The sequence below is a fragment of the Heloderma suspectum genome, chromosome 2, assembly GCF_057233095.1.
Source record: "Heloderma suspectum isolate Gila_16-S chromosome 2, 16-S_ref, whole genome shotgun sequence".
Classification (NCBI taxonomy): domain Eukaryota; kingdom Metazoa; phylum Chordata; class Lepidosauria; order Squamata; family Helodermatidae; genus Heloderma; species Heloderma suspectum.
This window is the reverse complement of record NC_139459.1, coordinates 294,983,348-295,004,550: the sequence shown is the minus strand read 5'-3', so window position 1 is coordinate 295,004,550 and position 21,203 is coordinate 294,983,348. Positions and strand designations below refer to the sequence as shown.

Sequence of the window (21,203 nt, the reverse complement as noted above, 5' to 3'; positions counted from 1 at the left end):
CTATTGCCTTCCCTGAGGAGTAACATTTCTGCAGTATTCCACTTACTGAGTTGCTAGCATCCTTGACTGGGCTTCTACTAATGGAAAATAAATGTGTTGGTTTGCATAGAACTATAACTAAATGCTACTTTATTTTTCAGCATTAAATTGATATCAGCTTGAAAACATACTAGATGGGCAAGGCCACAATTCAGTGCTCATATCCCATATTCTTCTGACTCTTGGCATAGTGAAGAAATCTGGCCTACTGTTCATGAGGAAACCGTCTCATTGATGTAATCTCACATTTTCTACTAGTGTGTAAACCATATACAACTGAGAGCAAAGGTCATTCCAGTTACTCCCTCTGGAGGATATGATGGATGAGGTGGGTGTGACAGGTTTGTGTATTATAATTCATGATCTTAGGTATCTGCTTTTTGAAAATATGTGCCATTTGGCTTGAACCAAGTTGGAGTTTTAAAAATAACAGTTGCTTTGTTTTTAGGCTGAATGGGGGGAATACTTGTGTGTATATCAGTCATGACAATTTAACCCTGAGTGTTGTATTCTGTTCACCACAATTGAGCACTAAGTGTTTTACCTTTGCATTTAAGTGATTGTGTGCATTTTTATACTACACTATTCTTTGATGTCAGCATAAAGTTGATCTTGTACCACAGCGGCTTTTCTTGTTGGAAGAATTGCAGAAGAAGTGGTGGGTTCCTAGGAAGAGGTAGTAGGTTGCATAGTTTTAGGGCAGTGGTTTTGCCCACAAGGAGTTAACTATACAACCTGCTGCCTTTCTTAGGGCTTTAATATTACGGCAGGATCATATTGGTTCAGTTTAAATCTTCCTCGGCTAGGTTTTCATATAAAGTTTGCGGGACATTTTAGCAATGTTTTGTCCACTCGCCTAAGACGAATAATGTGGGGATACCTTAAATTATGTTGTAGCTAATGGAACTGTATCTGTTGCTGACTTGCTAATAAATTTGTGATACAAAGTATTTAAATACTATATCCACAGTGGGTGGGAAACAGGGTGGTAATGGTTTGAAGTGTGTGTCAGACCTAAGGCAAAGGTGCTATTAGCTCTTTTATGTTTAAGAGCTTCATAATAAAGCAGAAACTCAAACTAAGCAGACAAATAAATTTCTTTGTGGTAGTCCATTCTGTTTCCTGTCTTTTGTTGTCTTGCCCCGTACCCCTGATAACACTGGAAAAAATAACACCAGAAGTTATTCTTGCAATGTTTTTCTATGAATCAACAGTGCTACTTAGTAAAATGTTAACACAGTTCAGGCTGCTTATTGGTATATCTAAATGTAGTGTTCTGATCGGTTTCCTTTTTGAATGTGTCCAATTGATAAGAATCCTTGCCTTCTGGTACAGAGAGTATTGGAGAAAGCAGCTTTCCATAGTTTATAATCTTCCCTGATCCTCATGAGGCCTTACTTGGAGTAAAGTTCTTGTAGTTGTGCAGGTGTGGCATGCAATGACCAAGCTGATCAGCTGCATTAGGCTCTGACTCTTGGGCAGTAAGCCTCTGCTTGCCATTATCCTCCTCGAGGATAAAAGCAGCTGCTCCATCTATGCTTCCATAACCTTTATTAGGACCATAGACATCCACTGTCTTGTTCAACCCCAAAATGTGGGAATTGTCACGTTTGAAACAGCAGAAAAGTTTTGCTAATGTAATTTTTCAGCTGTATGCTCTGTTCAATTGAACATTTAATAAAACTAAGGGCAGCTATTGTAGATTAAAGTTTGAAACCTGTTTAAGTCACTTTTATTTTGAAAGACCAGAAAAGATACAAATGGCTACCCCTTCAGTAGTTTATTATTAGCGGTACAGATACAAATAATCAAAGTCTGGATTCCACTGCATTTTCTTTTCAGATGGTATGAAATGTTTTGTACAATACTGACTGCTTCTTTAGACTGCAGTTGCATGCTGCTTACTGTACATATGGAAGTGGCAGCTTGTGATGGATTCATTACTTAATTGACAAGTGAATAAAGCATGAGAATGTAACATAGAAAAATTAAATCTCACAAATTAAAGGAGTATGCTCTTAAAATGTCTGTCCCATCTGTTCCAGCCACCACGCCAACAATGCTGACATCGTCACAAGCCACACTTCTAAAGCCACTAGTAGAGAGAAAAATACAGATTACAGCGCTGGGTCTAATGTTGTCATACTGAAGCAATTTGTCCTTTTCATTACTAAAAGTTAAATCGAAGCTCTGTTGGACTTTGCAAGGAATTTTATATAGCGTGCCAAGAGAAACAGTCCTAGTTCTACCCTATTTTAAAGCTGTTCAGCCACTACATACCACAGTACAGTACTTTAGTTAGTTCTGTGTTACTTAGAAGTGAACAAGGTTGTGTTTGGGCTGTAAGTTCTGCTGCTTCTAATGGGACCTCTACCTATAAATCTAGTTTCAATTCTGTGTGTTAGATTAAATTTTTGGTTATGGTGAAAAGGGAAAGCCATGGCTGAGTAGCAGAGGACTGAATGGAGCAGAGCACATGCACCGTTGCTTTTCTCGGTCCTATTAGTGATTCCAAGGCTTGGGCAGTTCAGTGGATGCAGTCATAAGGAAAAGAATAGCAACTTCCGCACCTCTGTGTCTACGGAAGCTCGTATTGCTCTTTAAAAGCTGACCCATATCTTCTGTAGTTTAATACGAAGTGTGTAACACTTACTTGCCTCTCCACGCATTTTATTTTGATTTTCAAGATACTGTAAAAAGTCTTGTGTATAATTAAAACAGCACCACAGTATTTGTGCAGTTACCTTTGGAGCCCCAACATAATATTTGTATATGCTTAGTAGAAATGATAGCTGCCTTCACTCTTTATTATTTATTTATTGCATTTCTATACCACCCCATAGCTCACAAGGGTCGCTGGACAAGACATAGTTTTATAAAAGCCATATGCTTCTATAGAGTACACTTCAAGTGTTAACATTTCACATACATTCTTAGTCATTTTTATGACAATCTTCAAAGGCAACCAGATTGTAAAGACTGACAGGACATAGACCTGTGCCTTCTTTCCTTTACTGGTTTGCAAAGTACCATATAGCATTGGTGGCATGAGACATTTTTCCCCATATTGTGGGAAAAGGAGGCAACAGCACATGAAAGTATAGTTTGTTTAAAGGCTACCTAGTTCAGAGCTAAGGCGGGGGGAGGAATTCCCACCTTCAAATATATACTCCATATCAGATAAGTGACATTCTGCAGTAGTTGCTGCTTTTAAAAAAAAATACACAAGAAAGGACCAGGTAACCTTGCTTGGGAGCATTTAAAGGGAAATAAAAATATTTAGCTTGAGAGGTCCTGCTTCTTGGAAACACTGGGTTAACACCCAAGAAGTCCAAAAAGTGATCTCATGGACGAAAGCATGTCATGTCACCACACTAATTATAGACATGTGCAACCACCATGAGCAGTGAAAGCCAGAACAACTTCAATTATGCTTTACATAAACGGTTCCTACACCCTACCAAAAATATGGAGGTAGTACTATAAGAAGTATAGTACTATTCTTCGATTTCTACTAGAAACATCAGAATGGTGCTATACTAAGTAGAGGTATGATCAAACGCTCCCGTTCTATCTTAAGAGTGCTATACACTACATTGCTCACTATTAAGATGAAATGGCAGGGAGTTCAGCTGTTTAAGGTTGGCCTACTTCAGCTGATGGTAAATGGGTGTTCAGATTTTATTGTGCAGTAGCTTATCGGATTCATCTTTACTATACTTGAACAGTGGCAGTTACTGTTCTGATAACATCGATTCATTCTGTATATTTTTTAATCCGCAAGAACGGCCTTTCTATTCAAATTGGGTATCCCTATCATCTTTGTCTTCATTTCGAGGAAGCCCATGCTGAGGAGAAGTGGTTTGTATCATTTGGGCTAGGATCAAAAACACTACCTGTGTTGTTCTGTGGGCACTTCTCAGATCCTTTTCCTAGGGGTGGAAACTCATCCCCCTTCCTACCCCTACCCTCTAGAGCAGCACTCCATGAGATGGGAAGGCTGCCAGAAGTAGAAATCTACCATAGCCTCTGGATTCCAGCCTTAATTGCGTCGCCCTTTAAGAAATTCTGAAGGAGTGCTGGTGATTTATATGTGATATCTGGTCAGCTATAGTATCTACTAGCTTGGGATATGCCATCAGAAATGAATTTATAAAAGCATTTATATCCCATCTTTCCATTTAGAATAAAATGCACAAACTAGTTAACAGCGCACTACTGACCCATCAAGCCATAATACTAATAAATACAAGACTCACCAAGAAGAGGCAAAAGGGAGTACAACTTATAAAAACAAAGTGTCAGATAAAACTTCATTCTCCAGAAGATAATAGAGTTTCAGCTCTGTGGACTGAAAGCTTGCTTGAAGAGGAAAGTTTTCACTGAGGGGAGAAAAGCTTCCTTAGGTAGGCAGAGAGCTTTGGAGCCTAGACCAGCCTTCCCCACCTGGTGCCTCCAGATCTATTGGATTATAACTCCCATTATCCCCAGCTAGCATGCCCAAAGGGTTTGCTGGTTGGGGATGATGGATGTTGTAGTCCACACACCCCAGGAGGGCACCAGGTTGGGGAAGGGGGCCCTCAACTTTGACACTGAGAAGACTCTCTCCTAAGCCTCAACCAGTCGCCACTGCTACTGGCAGGACATGAAGAAGCGCCTGCCTGCTAGATCTTAATGGCTAGGCTCGTAGGGGAGGGAACTGACCCTTAGATATCCTGAATCTAAGCTAGTTAAATGTGCTTGTGAGCACTCAACATTGTGCTAATGTTTGAAAAATAGTTTCATCAATAATAGGTGTTCAAATCATTTTTTGAACCCTAAAAGGCCAGTATTAGAGACTTGCAACAGGCAACTCAAAACTAATTTTAAAAAAGTAAAACTTACCTTGACCATCTGTGGGATCCTCCTAGTAAGTGATAGCGACTAATCAATGAAGAGGATTTGTTGTCATTTTTCCAGGAGTACACGCTGAGTGAGAGGTCCATAGATGATGTGACAACATGAAAAGGATCCTAGGACAGGTGGGGAGAGAAGTATTTTTGTTAAAGAATGTATAGCATGCAGAACAGAAAGTAGTAGTAATAGTAGTAGTAATAGTGACTATACCACCCAGATTGATGTAATAATTTTATGATGATCTTTGAAAACCATTAATTCAGTCCCAGTCAGAGTATATAATTTCAGCTCCAGTCCAGTTGCTATAAGAAGAGTTTGTTTGCCAAATCCTTTCATTATCTTCTTTGTCATCCATGGTTCTTGTGTCGGTAATGTGAAGCTTGCAACCTGTCGAGCTGTTGTATAAATATAACACTTAAACAGTCTTGTTTCTGTATGATTTTAGCACTGAAATTTCTATTTCCCCAAATAGTACTGCAACAGTGTTCACCAGTACATCAGTCAGCTTGAATGAGCTAGTTGCTCGCTTAGAGCTTCATGTGGCTCACGCCTGAAGTAGATGCTCTTGTGTAGTCTAGTGCTACTTTATACAGGAGTGACAAGAGCTATGAAACACTAATTAAGACAGTTGCCTATCTTAATAGGCTTATTATTTCGGTATAGCCTGGTGTGCTTGGAAAAAAGGGGCTTATATTTATAAAGATGCCACCAGAAGGGCATCTGAGGAAACATTTTGCCTTGAGGAGATGGGAGAAGAAACAAAGAACATACCAGCCCAGAAGGACAATAGGCCCAGTGCAAGCCTGAGTTCAACTGGTATATTTCTGTCCATCTGGGCACCTGAATCAAGCATCACACCATGCTTTATTTCTTCCCCCCTCCCAATCCCTTTCCTTTTGCCTTGTGTCTTTTTCCTTCGTGAGCCTGAGGGAAAGGACTGTCTAATTATTCATTCTTGTAAGCCATTCTGGGAGCCTTTTTACTGAAGAGCAGGATAAAAATGCTCTCAAATCAGTAAAATAAATAATAAAATGGGCATACTATTTTCTATGTTCTGGTTGGACACCATTCAGTGTGTCAAGCAATACAGAACACATGTGAATGGTCACTGCTCTCATGACTATTCTAAAGCTTAAAAGCTATCTAAGGGCACATTCCTATTGATTGCACCCTCAATGATTGTAAGCCTCCAAACTTGGAGGCTTACAATCATCCTATGCAGGGCGGGAGAAACGGCAGAGCTGAACCTCCCCCCACCTACCCCCGTTCTCCTGCCCTGCACTTCGGAGGGGGAGGAAATGAGGCCAGAGAGGCCTCAGGATAGCTTGTATCCTGGCCTCTCTGGTCTCTTCCCCACCCCACCCACCAAAATGCCCCCTTTCCCCCTTCTCCAAGGTTGCTTTCCCAACCTCAGAGGGCAGCTAGCGCGGTCTTTTCTGCACCAGTTGCAAGGGAGCGGAGGTGGATCTCCAACTCTCCCTTCTGTGGATGGAGCACTGTCTCTGACCTCAGATGAGGGACTCTGAACAATCCTATGGCCCCTCAGAGGCTTGGGGATGTAGGATTGCTTCCTAAATGGAAAATCATCAGCGGTTTGGAAATAGCATCTGTTAGTACCAGAAAGGGTGGCTTAGAAGGAAAACAACTACCACTTCATGATACCTCCCAGATTATTACTAAATAAATAACCAGTAAAAGAAATTTTCTTTCTATTAGGCAACAGTTGGAAGACACCTACCTGTAATATTCATTTTATATTTAGATTTTTTCTCAATGACAATATCAAAGCTCACAATGTGAAAATTCCTTGTGTCATCATGCAGTATGGCCATCCTTGCTGATTCTGCTGGTAACCAGCAGGTGACAAGATGACGGTTTGTAACTGGCAAAGGGCTGGACAACATCAGTTCATCATCTTCTGGATTAGTTACACAATGCGTATAAAACACCTGGTAGGCAAAAACAAGAATCGCTCATATAGGCTGAGATCCAAAAAGCTACTTTAGGTGAACTTGGACATCCCCGGTGAGACTTTTATTCTCATTTTTATTCAAAATTTTATTTCAACAAATTAAGCTGCCTTATACCAAATCAGACCATTGGTCAATTTAACAGTATTTTCTATACAGACTGGCAGCGGCTCTCCAGGGTTTCAGGCAGGATTCTTTCCTAGCCCTCCCTGGAGAAGTCGGGGATTGAACTTGGGACCTTCGACATGCAAAGCACTGAGTTGCAGCCTGAGCTATTTTGACTTTTGATAGCACAGCTCCATGTCGTATCACAAGTGGCTTTTGAAACTTGCCTCAGTTTCCACAGTGGTTTGTTAGGTGGCATGGGGAGCTGATGTCTGAGAAATCCAACTCTTGGAGTAGAATAAATAGCACGGTCCTTTTGAATCTGGGCCACTATAGCAGAGTATTGCTAAACATGAATTGTTATCAATACAAACATTATAGGTAGCTATGTTGGCTCATTAGAAGAAATCCAAAAGCCACAATAGGATGACCCACCTTTGTCAGAACCCACAACGCTATCACCAAGTAGTGGCAAGTTTTGAGTTCTCCAGAGCTCTTCTTATGCTTGATGTTAAGCATAACAAGGGGAGGTGGGAGAACAAAAACTGGGCATGGTGTTCAAGCACCAAATTTTGTAGCTTGTAACCGTCTTGGGTCTAAACTAGACTATGACTGGGTTGGCATGTCACGCTAAGCCATGGTGGGTTGTTATGGGTGGTTGCAGAGTGGCGTGATGTCCGAACCCGGACCAGTTTTCCTGTCATGGGTAGTTTTGCGCAAACAAGCCACCCTGAGAACCCAGAATGGACCAAGTGCTGTAGGGATGCTTCACTTGCTAGCAAACTTTTTATTTTTTATTTTTTTTAAGGCTGGTTCATGTTACACTGAAGTAAGATTCATACTTGAAACAAAACAGCTCCATTGCTAGCTGTCAGATTTACATGAGGGTTACAGAGCAGTGAGCAGGATCGTAAAAAATATGCAAAAATTCATGGCAGAGCAGTAGAATGGAGGGGAAATTTGTGCAAATCTCATGGCAGGGCAGTAAAATGGAGTGCTTTCTCTCAACTCAAGCCGCCACCCCCGACCCCTTAGTAATGTTCTCCACCTTGGCGCTTCCCTTGCTAGCAAAGACCTTTCTTTTTAAAAGCTGCTTCATGTTACGCTTCATGCTTGAAACAAAATGTCCCTGACCATGTACATTTCATCCTGCCTTCTCTTCTAGCAGCAGTCATTTGCTGCTGCGCACTTGCACAGGAATGGGGAAAAAAATTAAATTGCAAACGCATTTGGGACGCTATCTGGTGTCCTTTCTTCAGGATTCCTAGAAATAATCCATCCTGAGGCTGAGAAGGGATAAAAGAGAATTGTGGTGGGACTAGCGAGATTGCAAGGAGCAACAAGGGTTTTTGCCACTTTTGCCAGCTGGCTCTCTCTGTTGCTAGCTATCAGGTGAGCGGGAATACAAAAATTACATAGAATTCATGGCAGAGCAGTAGAACGGAGGGGAAATTTGTCAATTTTCGTGGCAGAATAAAAGAGTTTGCGAACTCCATCCAGTAGGTGTTCTTACTTCAGTATAAGGGAAGTACTGAAGTGGAGGACATTGAAAAGAGCGGGATAAGGGGAAGGTTAGCTAAATAGTGGATAGGTGGTCTTTTGCTCTTCACAACAGTGCAAGAGCCCAAATTTTTTTAAAGCTGAATGTGTTCCTGGGTTCATAAAGGCTCAGAAAATTATTTCCTTTTTGTGAGCTGATATCTCAGTGGGGGGGGGGGGTGGAGTTTCCCTCATCAGCTGGCAACCCCAGCGGACCAATTGCGAAAAGGGTGCTGATGTCGGGATGAGGAAACGGGGATTTCTGCCACAAAAATCCCCCTGGGATACATGACGGCAACGGACTGGAGGACTGAGGGAGAAACAAGCCACAAGAAGCTAACGAGCAGGTGATAGTCTGTCGGGGGTAACGGACAAACCACCCAGCCAGCCAGCATGGCTTCTTCCCCGGGTGGCTTAGCTTGACATGTGAACGTGCCCACTGTGTTAAATGTGTAATGCATCACCGTGTCTAATTTTTGCTTCTAAAAACAGCAGGGCAGGAGAGAAAATAGCAGTCAGAATCATAACTGTGGCTATGTGAGGGAAGAACAGAGTTTGACCCTTTCTAATTGCCCCCCCCCAAAAAAAGCTGCCATGGGGTTGTACCCAATGTTAGTCTAACTTCCCATACACTTCAATGTGTCTCCTCTAAGTCAGAGTAAGACTGGATACATTGGCTGAAAACGAGAAGTGCTTACAGGTGGATGGCTTCTAGCGCTACCAATCAAAAGGCATTGTACAGCATTTCCATGTTTTCCTCCTGAATTGATTTTTTGTGGAAAGAAAAAAGATAGAAGCAGTGGCGGGAAAACACAGGAAGGCTACAAAAAGAAGTTGTTGTCATCTGGACCCCCTGTAAAATTCTGAGAATGAGGCAGGGCAATTGATAATAAAGGCCTCTTCTGGAATAACCCTAGATATCAACAAATATGTTAAGCAGCAGCATAACAGTACCTTTGGTGAAAAAGCAGGATCAGTAGGACAAATAACTATCCATTGCCCATCTGGTGAACAGAGTGACAAATCTATACCGCAGTCTTGAAACACTTCTGTCCTCAAAATCTGGCTTAGATCAGCAGCTGCCAGCGTATAGAGGATGCCTGCACCAGTGCCTACCTAAACCGAAGGGGGGAAATGTCAAAAGTATGATTTAATATCTTCAGAGATGATATCAGCTTCTTAAAACCTGTTAGTATATATGGGAGGTAGACAAAAGATACACCAGTGGACTACTGACCAATTTCTGGTAAGTCCAGTGGAGGCTGGTGGCTCTGATTCCGGTGGGGCTGTGCATCCATTCTGGATTTCAGTCAGAACTAGCCAGAACTCTAAAGGAGCTGTCCAGCCTTCTGAACCTATTTTGGGGATAGGGCTCAGCACTTTGGATAGCTCCTTTAGAGTTCTGACTAAAACCCAGAATGGATTTACAGCCTCACCGAAATTGGAGCCACTGCCTCCAGTGTCATCTAGTGTCCGCTTGTTGCTGCATTTCTGGTAGAGAAATGCAGGACAAAGAAGACCTTGCTCTGATCCAGTCTTCTGTTTCTACACCGTTGAAATGCACTATCTCATACTTTTTCGTAGGCATTTGTCAAGGTAACAGGAAGCTCGTTGGAGGACTGTCAGCAATTCAGTTAGTGGTGCACTTACTGTTAGGAATGGCTTATTGTTTTTTGTGTAGGCCACCACCGAGCATGATGAGGATGATGCTGTAAACACGGCAAGCTCTTGGCCTGTATCCCCATGCCAGAGTTTGATCGTCCCCTGGCAGTCTGTCGTAGCTGCCAATTTATACAGAGGAAATGTGATAATATTTACTAGTGGTGCTTCCTGTTGGGGACTCGACCAAATCTGTGTACCCTGATAAAAAAAGAGAAATAATTTAAAATTGTGCCAGATGAGTAGTACTTAAAAGAAAAAAAGAACATCCTGTCAGTGCAGTCAGTACAGTATGTTTTAGTACTGTGTGTGTTTTAAAATATTAAAAATTTCCATGACAGTGTGTTTTCTAGTATCTGTTCTAACAGACTTCTTTTTGAAAAGGGGAAGGAAAAAATTCTGTTTTGCTTTTGTTATAGAAAAGGTCACCTGATCATTTCTTTATTTTGCCTTTACTTTGTTGGAATTTGTTCATCTAATTTGTTCATCTAATTTATTTCTCGGTTAGATCATAGTGATGAGTTGGACTTCTTCATTGTATTTCAAAGTCCTGATCTGCAGCCAAACATCTCCTAACAGAATGTACTTTATTTCAAATAAACCAATACTTCCTTCGCATCACAGTCTTCTCCTCCATGTCTCCCTCAAAGGCTGAGCAAATCAGGGGATCTGAAAATCCCATTATCATGCTGGAATTTCCAAAGTATTAATCTTATTCTTCCCTTCTCCTTCCATTTTATCTTTTGCTATTTGTGCCAGCAGTTTTTGTCTTCACCAGCAGTTTCTCACGCAATCCGTAGCTGAACATATGGCAAACAGCTCATACAGTCCAGTTTCATGCAGTTTTTGTATGAAATCTATCAACTCATTAAATACAGTGGGTCCAATCCATGCACCCTCTCTTGCATGAACTGCTTCATATGTAGGAGTTTCCTGCAGAAGTCCACCAGCTATGGTGACAAACCTCCTTATCGCTGGCTGCTTGTCCTCCATTCCAACTGACTGCCTCAGACCGTCTGCCATGTGGAACCTTCCTTCCCAGAATGGTCCTCATTAGGAGCTCTTCCACCTGACCATCGGAGGGAGAGGCAAAACAGCCTTCCTCTGCCTTCGCTGGAACCAAGTGCCATTTTGCTCCTCCTTTCCCAGAATTGTTTCCTGCAGTGACCATTCCACTTGGTTGTTATATAAATTAATTCAGTAAGCCTATAAAATGGATGGCACCTGAATTTGCTTACTTGTGTCATTGATTGATTGATTGATACATTTATATCTCACCTCCATCATTTTATCCTCACAGCAACCCTGTGAAGTAGGTTAGGTTGGGTTGGTGTCTAGCCCAAAGTCACCCAGTGAGCTTTATCACGTAGTGGGGACTGGAACCCAGGTCTCCCCAACCCAACACTCAAACCACTATGCCACACTGACTCTCTTCCAAACCTTTTGAATCATGTCTCTAAAAGCCACTATTATAAAATTATAAAAAGCACCTGCAGTGCTTTGGCAGAAAGGTGGTCTATAAATATAGTAACTAAGGGTGCAGTCCTACAGCCACTAGTCAGCAGCTCGATGGCCATAGGATAGGACAGTTCCCAGGAAATGACCACAGCGCCCATGCTCTGAGGTTGGTTATCACAGAACCCACCCTCAACCCCTCCCGCGCCGCCTCATAGGCAATGTGGATCGTCCCTGCACCCCTTGTTTGTAGGAGCAGCGCAGAGCAGTGAAAACGGGGTGATCCCAGGGATGAGCCAGGGCGGGGAGTTCAGAAATGCCTGTACAGCCCATCCTATGTGTTGTCCGGTTGCAGCTCCCCGTGCTCTGAGGTCTCGCAGCTAGACAGCCGAAATTGGCTGTCTAGCTGCAAAAGCAGGGCGGGGGAGCAAGGCAGAGATCCGCTCCTCACCACTTCTCCTGCCCCTCACTGGATAGGCAGGCGGTCACCCCCTGGCTCGGAGGTGACTGTCAATCCAGGTAGGATTGCTCCCTCCGCAAATTAATATCAATGTGAGCTAGCAGGCCTTTCTTCTTCTCTTGTTCAAAATAATTCTTAATAAATGCATTACCTCTTCCCACCAATTAGAAATCTCATTTTGTTTGCTTTTAAATTTTTGCATATGTCTGAAGTGCTGGTACAGTTAGGGTGCAATCCTATGCATGTTTAGACAGAAAAAGTCCTACAACTCCCAGCATTCTCCAGCTAGCACGTAGGATGTTTTTTCTGTCTAAACATGCATAGGATTGCACCCTTAAGATCTTTACATTCATCTTCTATGTACTCTTTTGAGTTGACCTACCTCTTGGACGTTCCATGCCCTGACAGTGCCGTCAGAAGATGTAGTACATACAACGGACTTGACCTTCCCTGTTGCAAACGTGTGCTCATTCTCTGATAGGTAAGCCATGTCATTTATCATTCCTACAACAACGTGACAGAATTTTCTTTAAAAACAATGTATCTTTGGACTTGAACATCTGATTAATTTGAGCCTCACCAGAAGAATGATCCCCATTTCACTATCAAAACTGAGCCATGAAAACGGTAGGCATTTGCTTGCTGGTGCTGGAGCCATCTTGCTTAGTACATTATAAGTCTACAAGAAACATTCATCATAATTGTGAATATCACCAACCACGTCGATGTGCTTAAACTTGAATGGCAAAGGAGTTAAGGCACATGCAATATACAAAAAGGAAAAACAGTCTCACTTGAACACATAACTCTAAAAATACAACACTGAGAATAAAACAGTGCAATTACAAATGCACTGTTCAACACATTTATCCCAAATACACAAAAAAAGTAAATATGTGTTATTAAACAAATTTTATTGGACTAGTACAATTGTTAACATGAACTGTGCATCTGTAAGAGTTGGATTCTCAATGTTGAATTTTAGAGCTGTGTACACTAACGAGGAGTTTGCATTTTGTATAATGCATGGTACTTTAGTTCTTTAAAAAAAATCATTTTATTTTATTTTTTCCCACCCCTTACATGCGGTAGTCCAGGCATATCAAAAATTATAATAGGTTAAGGCAGAAAAATACAGAATACATTGTTCACATGGACCAGAGAGACCAATATGCAGAGTGTTGTGAAGTTGAGTATTGCCAATATGCATAATAAATTGATACCAATCCATAGTAAATGTATCTTGTTTCCTACTTCCTTTCACCAGTCGTAACTTATTTGTTAATTTTTCTGTTAAGGCAATCTTCCAAACCCGGGCCCACCAAGCATCCAATGAGACTCCTCTTAAGTCCTTCCAAAATTGAGCAATAAACAGCCTAGCTGCAGCCAACAGATATCCAGTCAACAGCTTAGAGGAGCAATTTCTATTATTTCCCCCAAACACTCCTAAGACTGCCAACTCTGGTGTTCTCTCCAATTGCTGTCCAAGTATCTTATGAATTTCACCAAAGACTGCAGTCCAAAACTTTGCCACTTTTACACAAGACCAACACATCTGCTGGGTTGATCCTGGTTCCTTGCATCCCCTCCAGCACAATCTTGACAATTCCTGATGAATATGAGCTAAATGAGCAGGAGTTACATACCATTTTTGAAGAACCCTCACAGCTTGTTCTCTCATATTAATAGATACTGATTTAAATGGGAATTCTTCCAACCTTGTATTCCATATATCATCCTCTGTTTCTGTTTCCCTATCCGGTTCCCACATTCATTTGAAACTGTTCGTTGAACCCATACCTAAATCAATTAGCACTCTGTAAATATGAGACACCAGGCCTTTCTCCCCATTGCCTAGGAGTTTGAGTATAGATTCAAATGGTGTTAAATTTCTTAAGACCTATTATTTGATATCCTCTCTTGTGATGAACGTACCTACTTGATACCATGCTAACCAAGTTATTCCAACCTCCTTCAAATGAGTTCTCCAGAACTCTCTGGGAAGGAGCAGGGCATTTAAACAAAATTCTTTCAACCTATAAATCCCCTTCTGTTTGAAGGCCAGTATATCCACTGGTTGATCCTCAGAATGGAAGGCCGGATGACCATGTAAGGGAGTCATAGCAGATACAATGAACCCACTATCTGTAACGGTAACATCGTTCTCTCCACCTGTACTCAATTATTATTAATATCTGTCGATAACCAAGAGAGAAGGTGATGTAACTGACACAATTTATAATATAATATTAAATTAGGGGTACCCCATCCTCCTGACCTTAGCTCTTTTGTGTTTCACACTGGTCTTTTCAGTTAAGCATTATATTTACACCCACATTCTGTCAATTATTCCTTACAGCAGCTCTGGAGAGCTGCATCCCGGTGGTGGACATGGTCAAAGGCAAAGGGGCTGTGGCCAAAAGGCAGATGGACCGAACCCCAAATACAAAAAAATACCAGCATGCCATAGCTTCAGTGGAGGCTGGTGGCTCCTTTTCAGTGGGGCGGTGCATCTGCTCTGAGTTGCAGTCCAAAGCAGTCAGAACTCTAAAGGAGCTATCCAAGGTTCTGAACCCACTAAAATAGGAGCCACCAGCCTCCACTGTATAACTTAAAGCTCTTACTGCCAGTAATCAAACTTGAAGGGAGGCATTTCAACCTTTGAGAACAGGGGGGAAACTGCACAACAGCCGGGAAACCAACCACCAGTGGCTGGGGGAAGGGGCCCATCGGGGGAATCTCAGGGAGCCAGACTAAGGCCCCAGGGCAACTAGATTTGGGCCCCAAGCCTGGGGTTCCTCTGCCTTCCAGCTTAATACAAATATATATATATATATATATATATATATATATATATATATAGACATGGAAGTAAGTGCCATTTCAATTGATCTTCATTCCTAGTAAGTACCATTAAGACTGCAGCCTTGTGCATTCAGTAACATTTCTAACTGGGAGTTATGCAACTCTTCTTGTAATTACTGTACGTTTAAAAGTTTACAATTTATATTGTATTTTATGGTGTCTTTTGTGGACTGCCCAGAGAGCTTTGGCTATTGGATGGTATAGAAATGTAATAAATAAATAAATGTTCAGTACAACATGATGATATATAGGCAGACCGATTGACAGAAGCAATGAAGCAAATTATATTTTAGCATTCCTCTTGAGTTTAAAATGTAGATTGCCATGACTGCTATTGCGTAGGAAACAAATTGATAACATAGTTGCCATGCTCCAGATAGGAGTTCTCTGGCAGCTCTCATACCAAGATGGCCTTTATAACAGATTTTGAGGGGCTATGGGCAATGCTCTGTGCACACCCCTAAGCTTTCTTCACATGGAGCTTTTATCCTGCTATTGAGATTGCTCACTCATGGAAGTTTGTGGGCTCTTTAGATGACACCGTGAACCTCCAGGGCGTCTCCTGCACTAAATGCCCTTTGTTCCATTTTTAAATAGATCAGAGAAAATAAGTGATCACATTACCCTGTGGTGTTCCAAGGAGTGAGATCAATGAAAGATATGGAAGACTCAGATATGGGGAGAAGGAGGGGGGAAGATCTGTTGTAATCTAACAAATTCATTTCTGAGTTTTTACCACACTTCACATACCTTTATGTCCTCTCAGAGCTTTGCACGTATAGTCGACTGAAGGCCGCCCTGACGCCATTTTATGTTCAAGATTAGAGCGGTGGAGATAGTACTTTTTCCAGGTCTGCATACCTGGGATCACAGAGATATTGCAGAAGGCCCATCGCCTTAGACACATATTTCTATAAATATAAATAGTGATACGATTACCTTGACATTTAGATGGCTTTCTCCATAACTGTTTCACTGAATGATTAGTTGAAATGTTGTTTTGTTCAGTTGATTTTGTAAATTTGTTGTATTTCGTGTTGTTTGTATTGTATGCGTCCAAGAGTGGCTGGGTAGCCGGCCAGATGGGCGGCTAATAAATCATATAAACAAACAAACAAACAAACTATCCTCTGCAGTGATGAAAAACAGATGGCTGAACAGTTTGGGGTTTGCTGAAAACTTTTTTTTAAAAAAAAATGTCATTTGTTTGGGAGATTCCTAAATAAGCACCATAAAACACTCTAAAGTTGTATAAAATACTAATTTTTATTAGCCACTAGTCAGTAAAATACAAAGAGTTCATGGTTTGTTGTTGGGTTAAAACTCTGGGTTGTTTCCCCCTCAACAACTCAGAGTTCTGGGTTCGCATGTCACACCAAACAACCCAGGAATTATGCATTCCTGGGTTGTTTTCTAAACCAGATACAAAGTACACACGGCGAGCAGGGAGACAGTATGATGGCCCCAGAAGGACTAGAAGCAGCCAGGTGACAGCTGCCAACATACTTCATCTCTACTGCTGCTCAGATCATATAATGCCCACCTTTGAACTCAGTGATTCACATCCCCTTTCTACATTAAGCAGAGAGTTCTTGTCCTTACTCTTAAAGCTCTCCTTACTTCTCTAACATTTAGCCCTCCCTGCCTTTTACTCCTCTATCACCCTTTGCTGCCCAAAGGTATTTCGCTCTCTAAAGTGATTCCACCCAGTCCACCCTTGCATGAAAACATCCTCCAGAATTTGACGAGGTTGCAATGTTTGAGGCTTTTTTGTGGAGGAAAAAATCAGGGGATATGACAGAGGTTTATAGAATTATGCATGTGTGGAGAAAGTGGAAAAGGAGACATTTTTCTTCCTCTCATATAATACCAGAACCCGGAGTCAACCAATAAAGCCAAATTGTCAGAACAGACTAAAGGAGGGTGCTGTTGCACCCCTGTCCTGCTTGGGGGTTCCCCACAGGCAGCTGGTTGGGCACTGTGTGCGCAGAATGCTGGACTAAATGGACCCTTGGTCTGATCCAGCATGGCTCTTCTTATGGGGTACTTGTTCAAGCAGCACGTAATTAAATTATGGATTTTCTACCACCAATTTATGGGATTAGAGGAATTCATGAAGGATAAGGCTTCCAGTTCTGAATCCCAGTTCCCGAAAGGCAACAGCAGGAGAGCGGTGTTGGTCCTCATGATCTGCTTGTGGGCTTCCCATGGGCATCTGGTTGACCAGTGGGAAGCAGGATGCTGGATGAGTTAGGCCTTCGGTCTGATCTACCAGGATTCTCCTGTTCTTAAGTATGTGGTGCCAGTTCTTGTGTCTTCCTTCTTTCTCAGAACCCATGTTTTCTGTGAAGCCTTTGGCTTAATCACTTAAGAACATAACAGCAGCTCTGCTGGATTAGACCAGAGGCCTATGGAGTCCAGCACTGTACTCCCAGAGTGACCAACCAGATACCTGTGGGAAGCCCATAGGCAAGACATGAGTACAACAGCTTTATCCTACTCAAGTTCCTCCAGCAACTGCTATTTAGAGCTTGGAGGAGCAGAAGTCGCATCGAGCGATGCTGAAGAAATCTGAAATGGATTCAAATGACTTCAGATTTCTATGACTCTGACCTGCAGAGTCCACGTGGAATGGCTATTCCAAAGTCACATGGGTACCACAGACATCTGGAACTGTATTTTACTTTCCAGAATTGTATGCAAATTTAGTCATATGAAAATAGAAAGCTGCTGGAAAATGCATTAATATATATGCCATTAAAAACACATATACACACATTTTATACACCTCTGATGGCTCTTCAGCCTCTGCTGTGTAGAAATCTTTGTTTTGTGCACTCTGCTCATTGATTGTATGCTGAGCTAAGAAAAATATGCAAAATGTTACATGCCAGCAAAAGTTCCACAAATTGTGGCAGACTTATTTGTGTATTTTTCCAAAGGGGGGGGGGAATCTGTCAATGAGCAGATGACAAAATGAAAGACACCTGACAATACGTGAATCACACACAGAACAGATTAAACAAAATGCATACATTCCTAGTTGTGACCCTCGGGGCTTCATTCTCCATGCCACTAACTGGTATCCACTTCATCCTCATTTTCAGCTGTAACCATGTCACTCCAATCAATCCTATGTTAACCTTGTTCCTTTCCCCATCCCCAATCTCTGTTGTCTGCCCCATTGTCATTTGTAAGGTCTTCAGGGCCACCAGGGATCTCCCAACATTTTGCTCATCAATCTCCATAAAGTGCCATACATATACACTGCTGGGGTTGCATTCTTAGCAATATCTTCAAAGAGTTTTTTTAAAAAGGCACACACCTCCAAAGAAAAGTGGTCTCAGCTGCTTCATTCCATGTCTAAAAGGGGAAAGAATGACAGTTTTAGGAACATTTCCTCAGGGTTCACTGGATTGAAGCACCCAGTGCTTGAGAATCTGCAGAAATTCCCCATGCATGTTTATTTAGAAATAAGTTCCATTGTATTCAATGGAGCTTATTCCCAGGTAAGTGTGCATAGGACTGTTGCTTTAGTAGTATTACTTGTTACTTCAAAGTACTTAGCTCTATACCGCTTCCCCAACCTGGCACCATCCAAATATTTTGGACTTCAGCTCCCATCAGCTTTCAAGCCAGCATAGCCAATAGTTAGGAATGCTGGGAGTTGTAGTCCAAAACATCTGGAGTGCACCAGGGCGGGAAGGCTGCTCTGTGCTCAGTGTTTGCACAAAAAGGGCCAGGATTCTAAGGCCTCAGCTTTAAACAGCCATATGACTGACATCAGTTCAGTGGGTGAAGCCTTTCTGGGCATGCAGATACAGCGATGGGCAAAGCTTTTTCATTTTTGCTTGCCATACAGCTGTAAATGGGAGAGGAGTTGCAGCCGTAGAGTCCCCCCAGTGCCTGCACAAATTGAAGCCCCAAGGTGTTCGCGGCCACGGGGCCATTGTTAGAGCAGCTGCTTTGGTGTCCCTTTATGAAAACTGGAATGTTGCCTGCACGCAGTGGTGCAGCGAAGGCTGAAGTCCAGGGCCCCACAGCCTAGCCCCCCCCCCCCCAATAACCACCCAGAGAGTGGCAGGTAATGGGGCTCACTGGGACAGCATCCTTTCTTCTTCTTTAAAATAAACATTTTATAGTCAGGGGGACAAGGCATGCACCTGGTTACCGATGCTCATTTTGACGAGGACTGCTTAGGGATTTTATTATATTTAGCATTATATAAATATCACAAATAAATACATACATTTTCACTTAAAATACGTATTATCCTTTTCTACAACTGAATGGGCCTTATTCCTAAGTAAATGTGTCTCGCAACAGGGCAGAAGAAGCACACTTCACTTTATTCCTGTAGTCATGGTACTGCTCTGATTTCAGTGAGTTCAAAACATGCAACTGTACATGCCCAAAGTCTGTCTGTCTGTCTGTCTGTCTTTCTCTCAGGGGAGGCAAACAGTTTGTTGCTTGCTTTCCTCGAATATATCAGTGACATAGAAGCAGTTGTAAAACACGGAATGGCAGTGCTGGTGGCTGGGGACTGAGCAGAGCACTTGTAGCTGTGTGCAGCACAACTGACGGAATACGCACGGCCGTCTAATCTCCCCTCTCCCACTCCCCGCTCCATAAGACCATCGCGTTCAGGGCGCAAAATGACCCCGTTGCACCACTGCCTGCACTGCAGAAATGCCCAGGGTGCGGCCGGCATGAAAACAAAAGTCAGATCACGACGCCATAGCCAGCCGAGTCTCCCGGAAGCGGGGTGTGTTTTCCTTCTGCTAGATCAACAAAGCAGGATGCTGTGTCGCGAATTTCACGATCCTGCAGTCAGCGACCCTTGTGGGCACGGATGCCGCTAAGAAAAAGGATGCGGAGGGTCTGCTCCCCTCCTCACCCAAGTGACTATCGTGCCATTAATTTCGGGAGAGGCTCATTTCGCAAATGGAAACATTCCGATGTCCCCAGTGGAGGCTGGCGGCTCCTATGTCAGTGGGGTTGTGCATCCGCTCTGGTTTCGGTCAGAACCGGTCAGAACCCCAAAGGAGCTATTCACGGTGCTGAACCATATCCTCAGAATAGGTTCGGCACCTTGGATACTCCTTTAGAGATCTGACCGGTTCTGACTGAACCCAGAGCGGAGTCACCGCCCCACTGACATCGGAGCCACCAGCCTCCACTGGACGTCCCCTTCCACAGCGCTTGGCCTTTTCCGCTGCACGTATTCCGCAGTCTTTGCGCCGGTACATTTGTGAGCTCTGTGGAATTGTTCCTCCCTCAACCCCAAACGCCAGACGCACTCGTAAAAGGGAATGAGGGGAGATCTTATGCAACGATCGATTTTAAAAAGCCGACGACGGAGGGAGAGATTGCTACATGCAATGATTTCCAGCGGGTTAGACAGCGGTAAACGTCATACGTCGGTTAACCCCGAAGATCTTGCCAATGGCGCGGCAGTTCCAGGGAAACGTGCCGCACCCGCGGCACATTTGACTAGATCTGAGGCTCGGGAACCGCTTTCTAGTTCCCGTGTCCGAATGGAAGACGCACGCTCGAGGTCCGTCCGGGCGCACAGGCGGAGCGGGGGCTCGTGCAACCGGTGCTGGGTACCTTGTTCACTTGGGCTGCTCTGAGCAGATCCGGTACCTCCAGGTGCGAGAAGAGGTGGATGATGCAGTCTAAGGTAAGCGACTCGGCGCTCATCTTCCCTCCACGGTCCCCCACTCTGCGCAAGCAAACTAGCGGGCCATTCTGCTCCGTTCCATCCCCGCCCTGCCGGAGCGCCGCGGCTGGAGCGGCGCTTCGCGAAGGCGGGGCGGACGCGTCACGGCCCTCTCCTACTTGCCGAACAGCTGCCTGTCAAGAAGCACAGCGGGCGGGGCTGACCAGACGCGGCCGCGCCGCCCTTCGCGTTGGGCGGCGGGAGCAGATCCGTTCTTAAGCATCCCTTGCGGGACCAGCGCCCGCCGCTAAAGGAAAAGCGCCCCTCCGGACCGTAGCTAATGGAGCCTACGCGCACGGAGTGCATTTCGAGCAAATCCGTGGAATTTGCTGCGTAGTAAACGAGGATGTTAACATTCATAATATTCGTTCACCTTATAAACACAGCTCCACGGAATTCAATGGGACTGAATTACCTCTGTCGACGAGCATCGGATTACGCTGGGAGGCTGTAATATCCTATGCATAGTTAAGTGGACTCGGGTCCCACTGAA

The 21,203-nt window shown here is 43.3% G+C and overlaps 1 protein-coding gene across 4 annotated transcripts; it reads right to left on the bottom strand.

Annotated features, from left to right (window-relative positions):
• Positions 1-1,804: 1,804 nt before the first annotated feature.
• On the bottom strand, positions 1,805-20,770 carry FBXW12 (F-box and WD repeat domain containing 12). Of its 4 annotated transcripts, none has more exons than XM_084839966.1 (11): positions 20,599-20,770; positions 18,314-18,351; positions 15,739-15,899; positions 12,506-12,627; positions 10,200-10,409; positions 9,504-9,665; positions 6,674-6,884; positions 5,146-5,330; positions 4,924-5,051; positions 4,299-4,421; positions 1,805-2,134 (listed from the first exon to the last, which is right to left on the bottom strand). In XM_084839966.1, the coding sequence occupies exons 1-10, from the start codon at positions 20,689-20,691 to the stop codon at positions 4,325-4,327; spliced, it is 1,407 nt and encodes a 468-aa protein (XP_084696092.1). In that variant the 5' UTR covers positions 20,692-20,770; the 3' UTR covers positions 1,805-2,134; positions 4,299-4,324. The 4 variants fall into 4 exon arrangements, with proteins under 4 accessions (XP_084696092.1, XP_084696094.1, XP_084696090.1 ...); XM_084839968.1 differs by having other exon boundaries at positions 5,149-5,330; XM_084839964.1 differs by lacking the exon at positions 4,299-4,421.
• Between the last annotated feature and the right edge of the window lie 433 nt (positions 20,771-21,203).

What these genes read in the sequence shown, in the direction of transcription:
- FBXW12 (XM_084839964.1), bottom strand. Translation starts at nt 20,691, where the DNA reads ATGAGCGCCGAGTCGCTTACCTTAGACTGCATCATCCACCTCTTCTCG. An exon ending in GAGACCACTTTTCTTTGGAG is followed by an intron (nt 15,900 to 18,313) that starts GTGTGTGCCTTT and finishes TTATATTTATAG; the next exon opens with AAATATGTGTCTAAGGCGAT. An exon ending in GGGCATGGAACGTCCAAGAG is followed by an intron (nt 10,410 to 12,505) that starts GTAGGTCAACTC and finishes TTTTTTTATCAG; the next exon opens with GGTACACAGATTTGGTCGAG.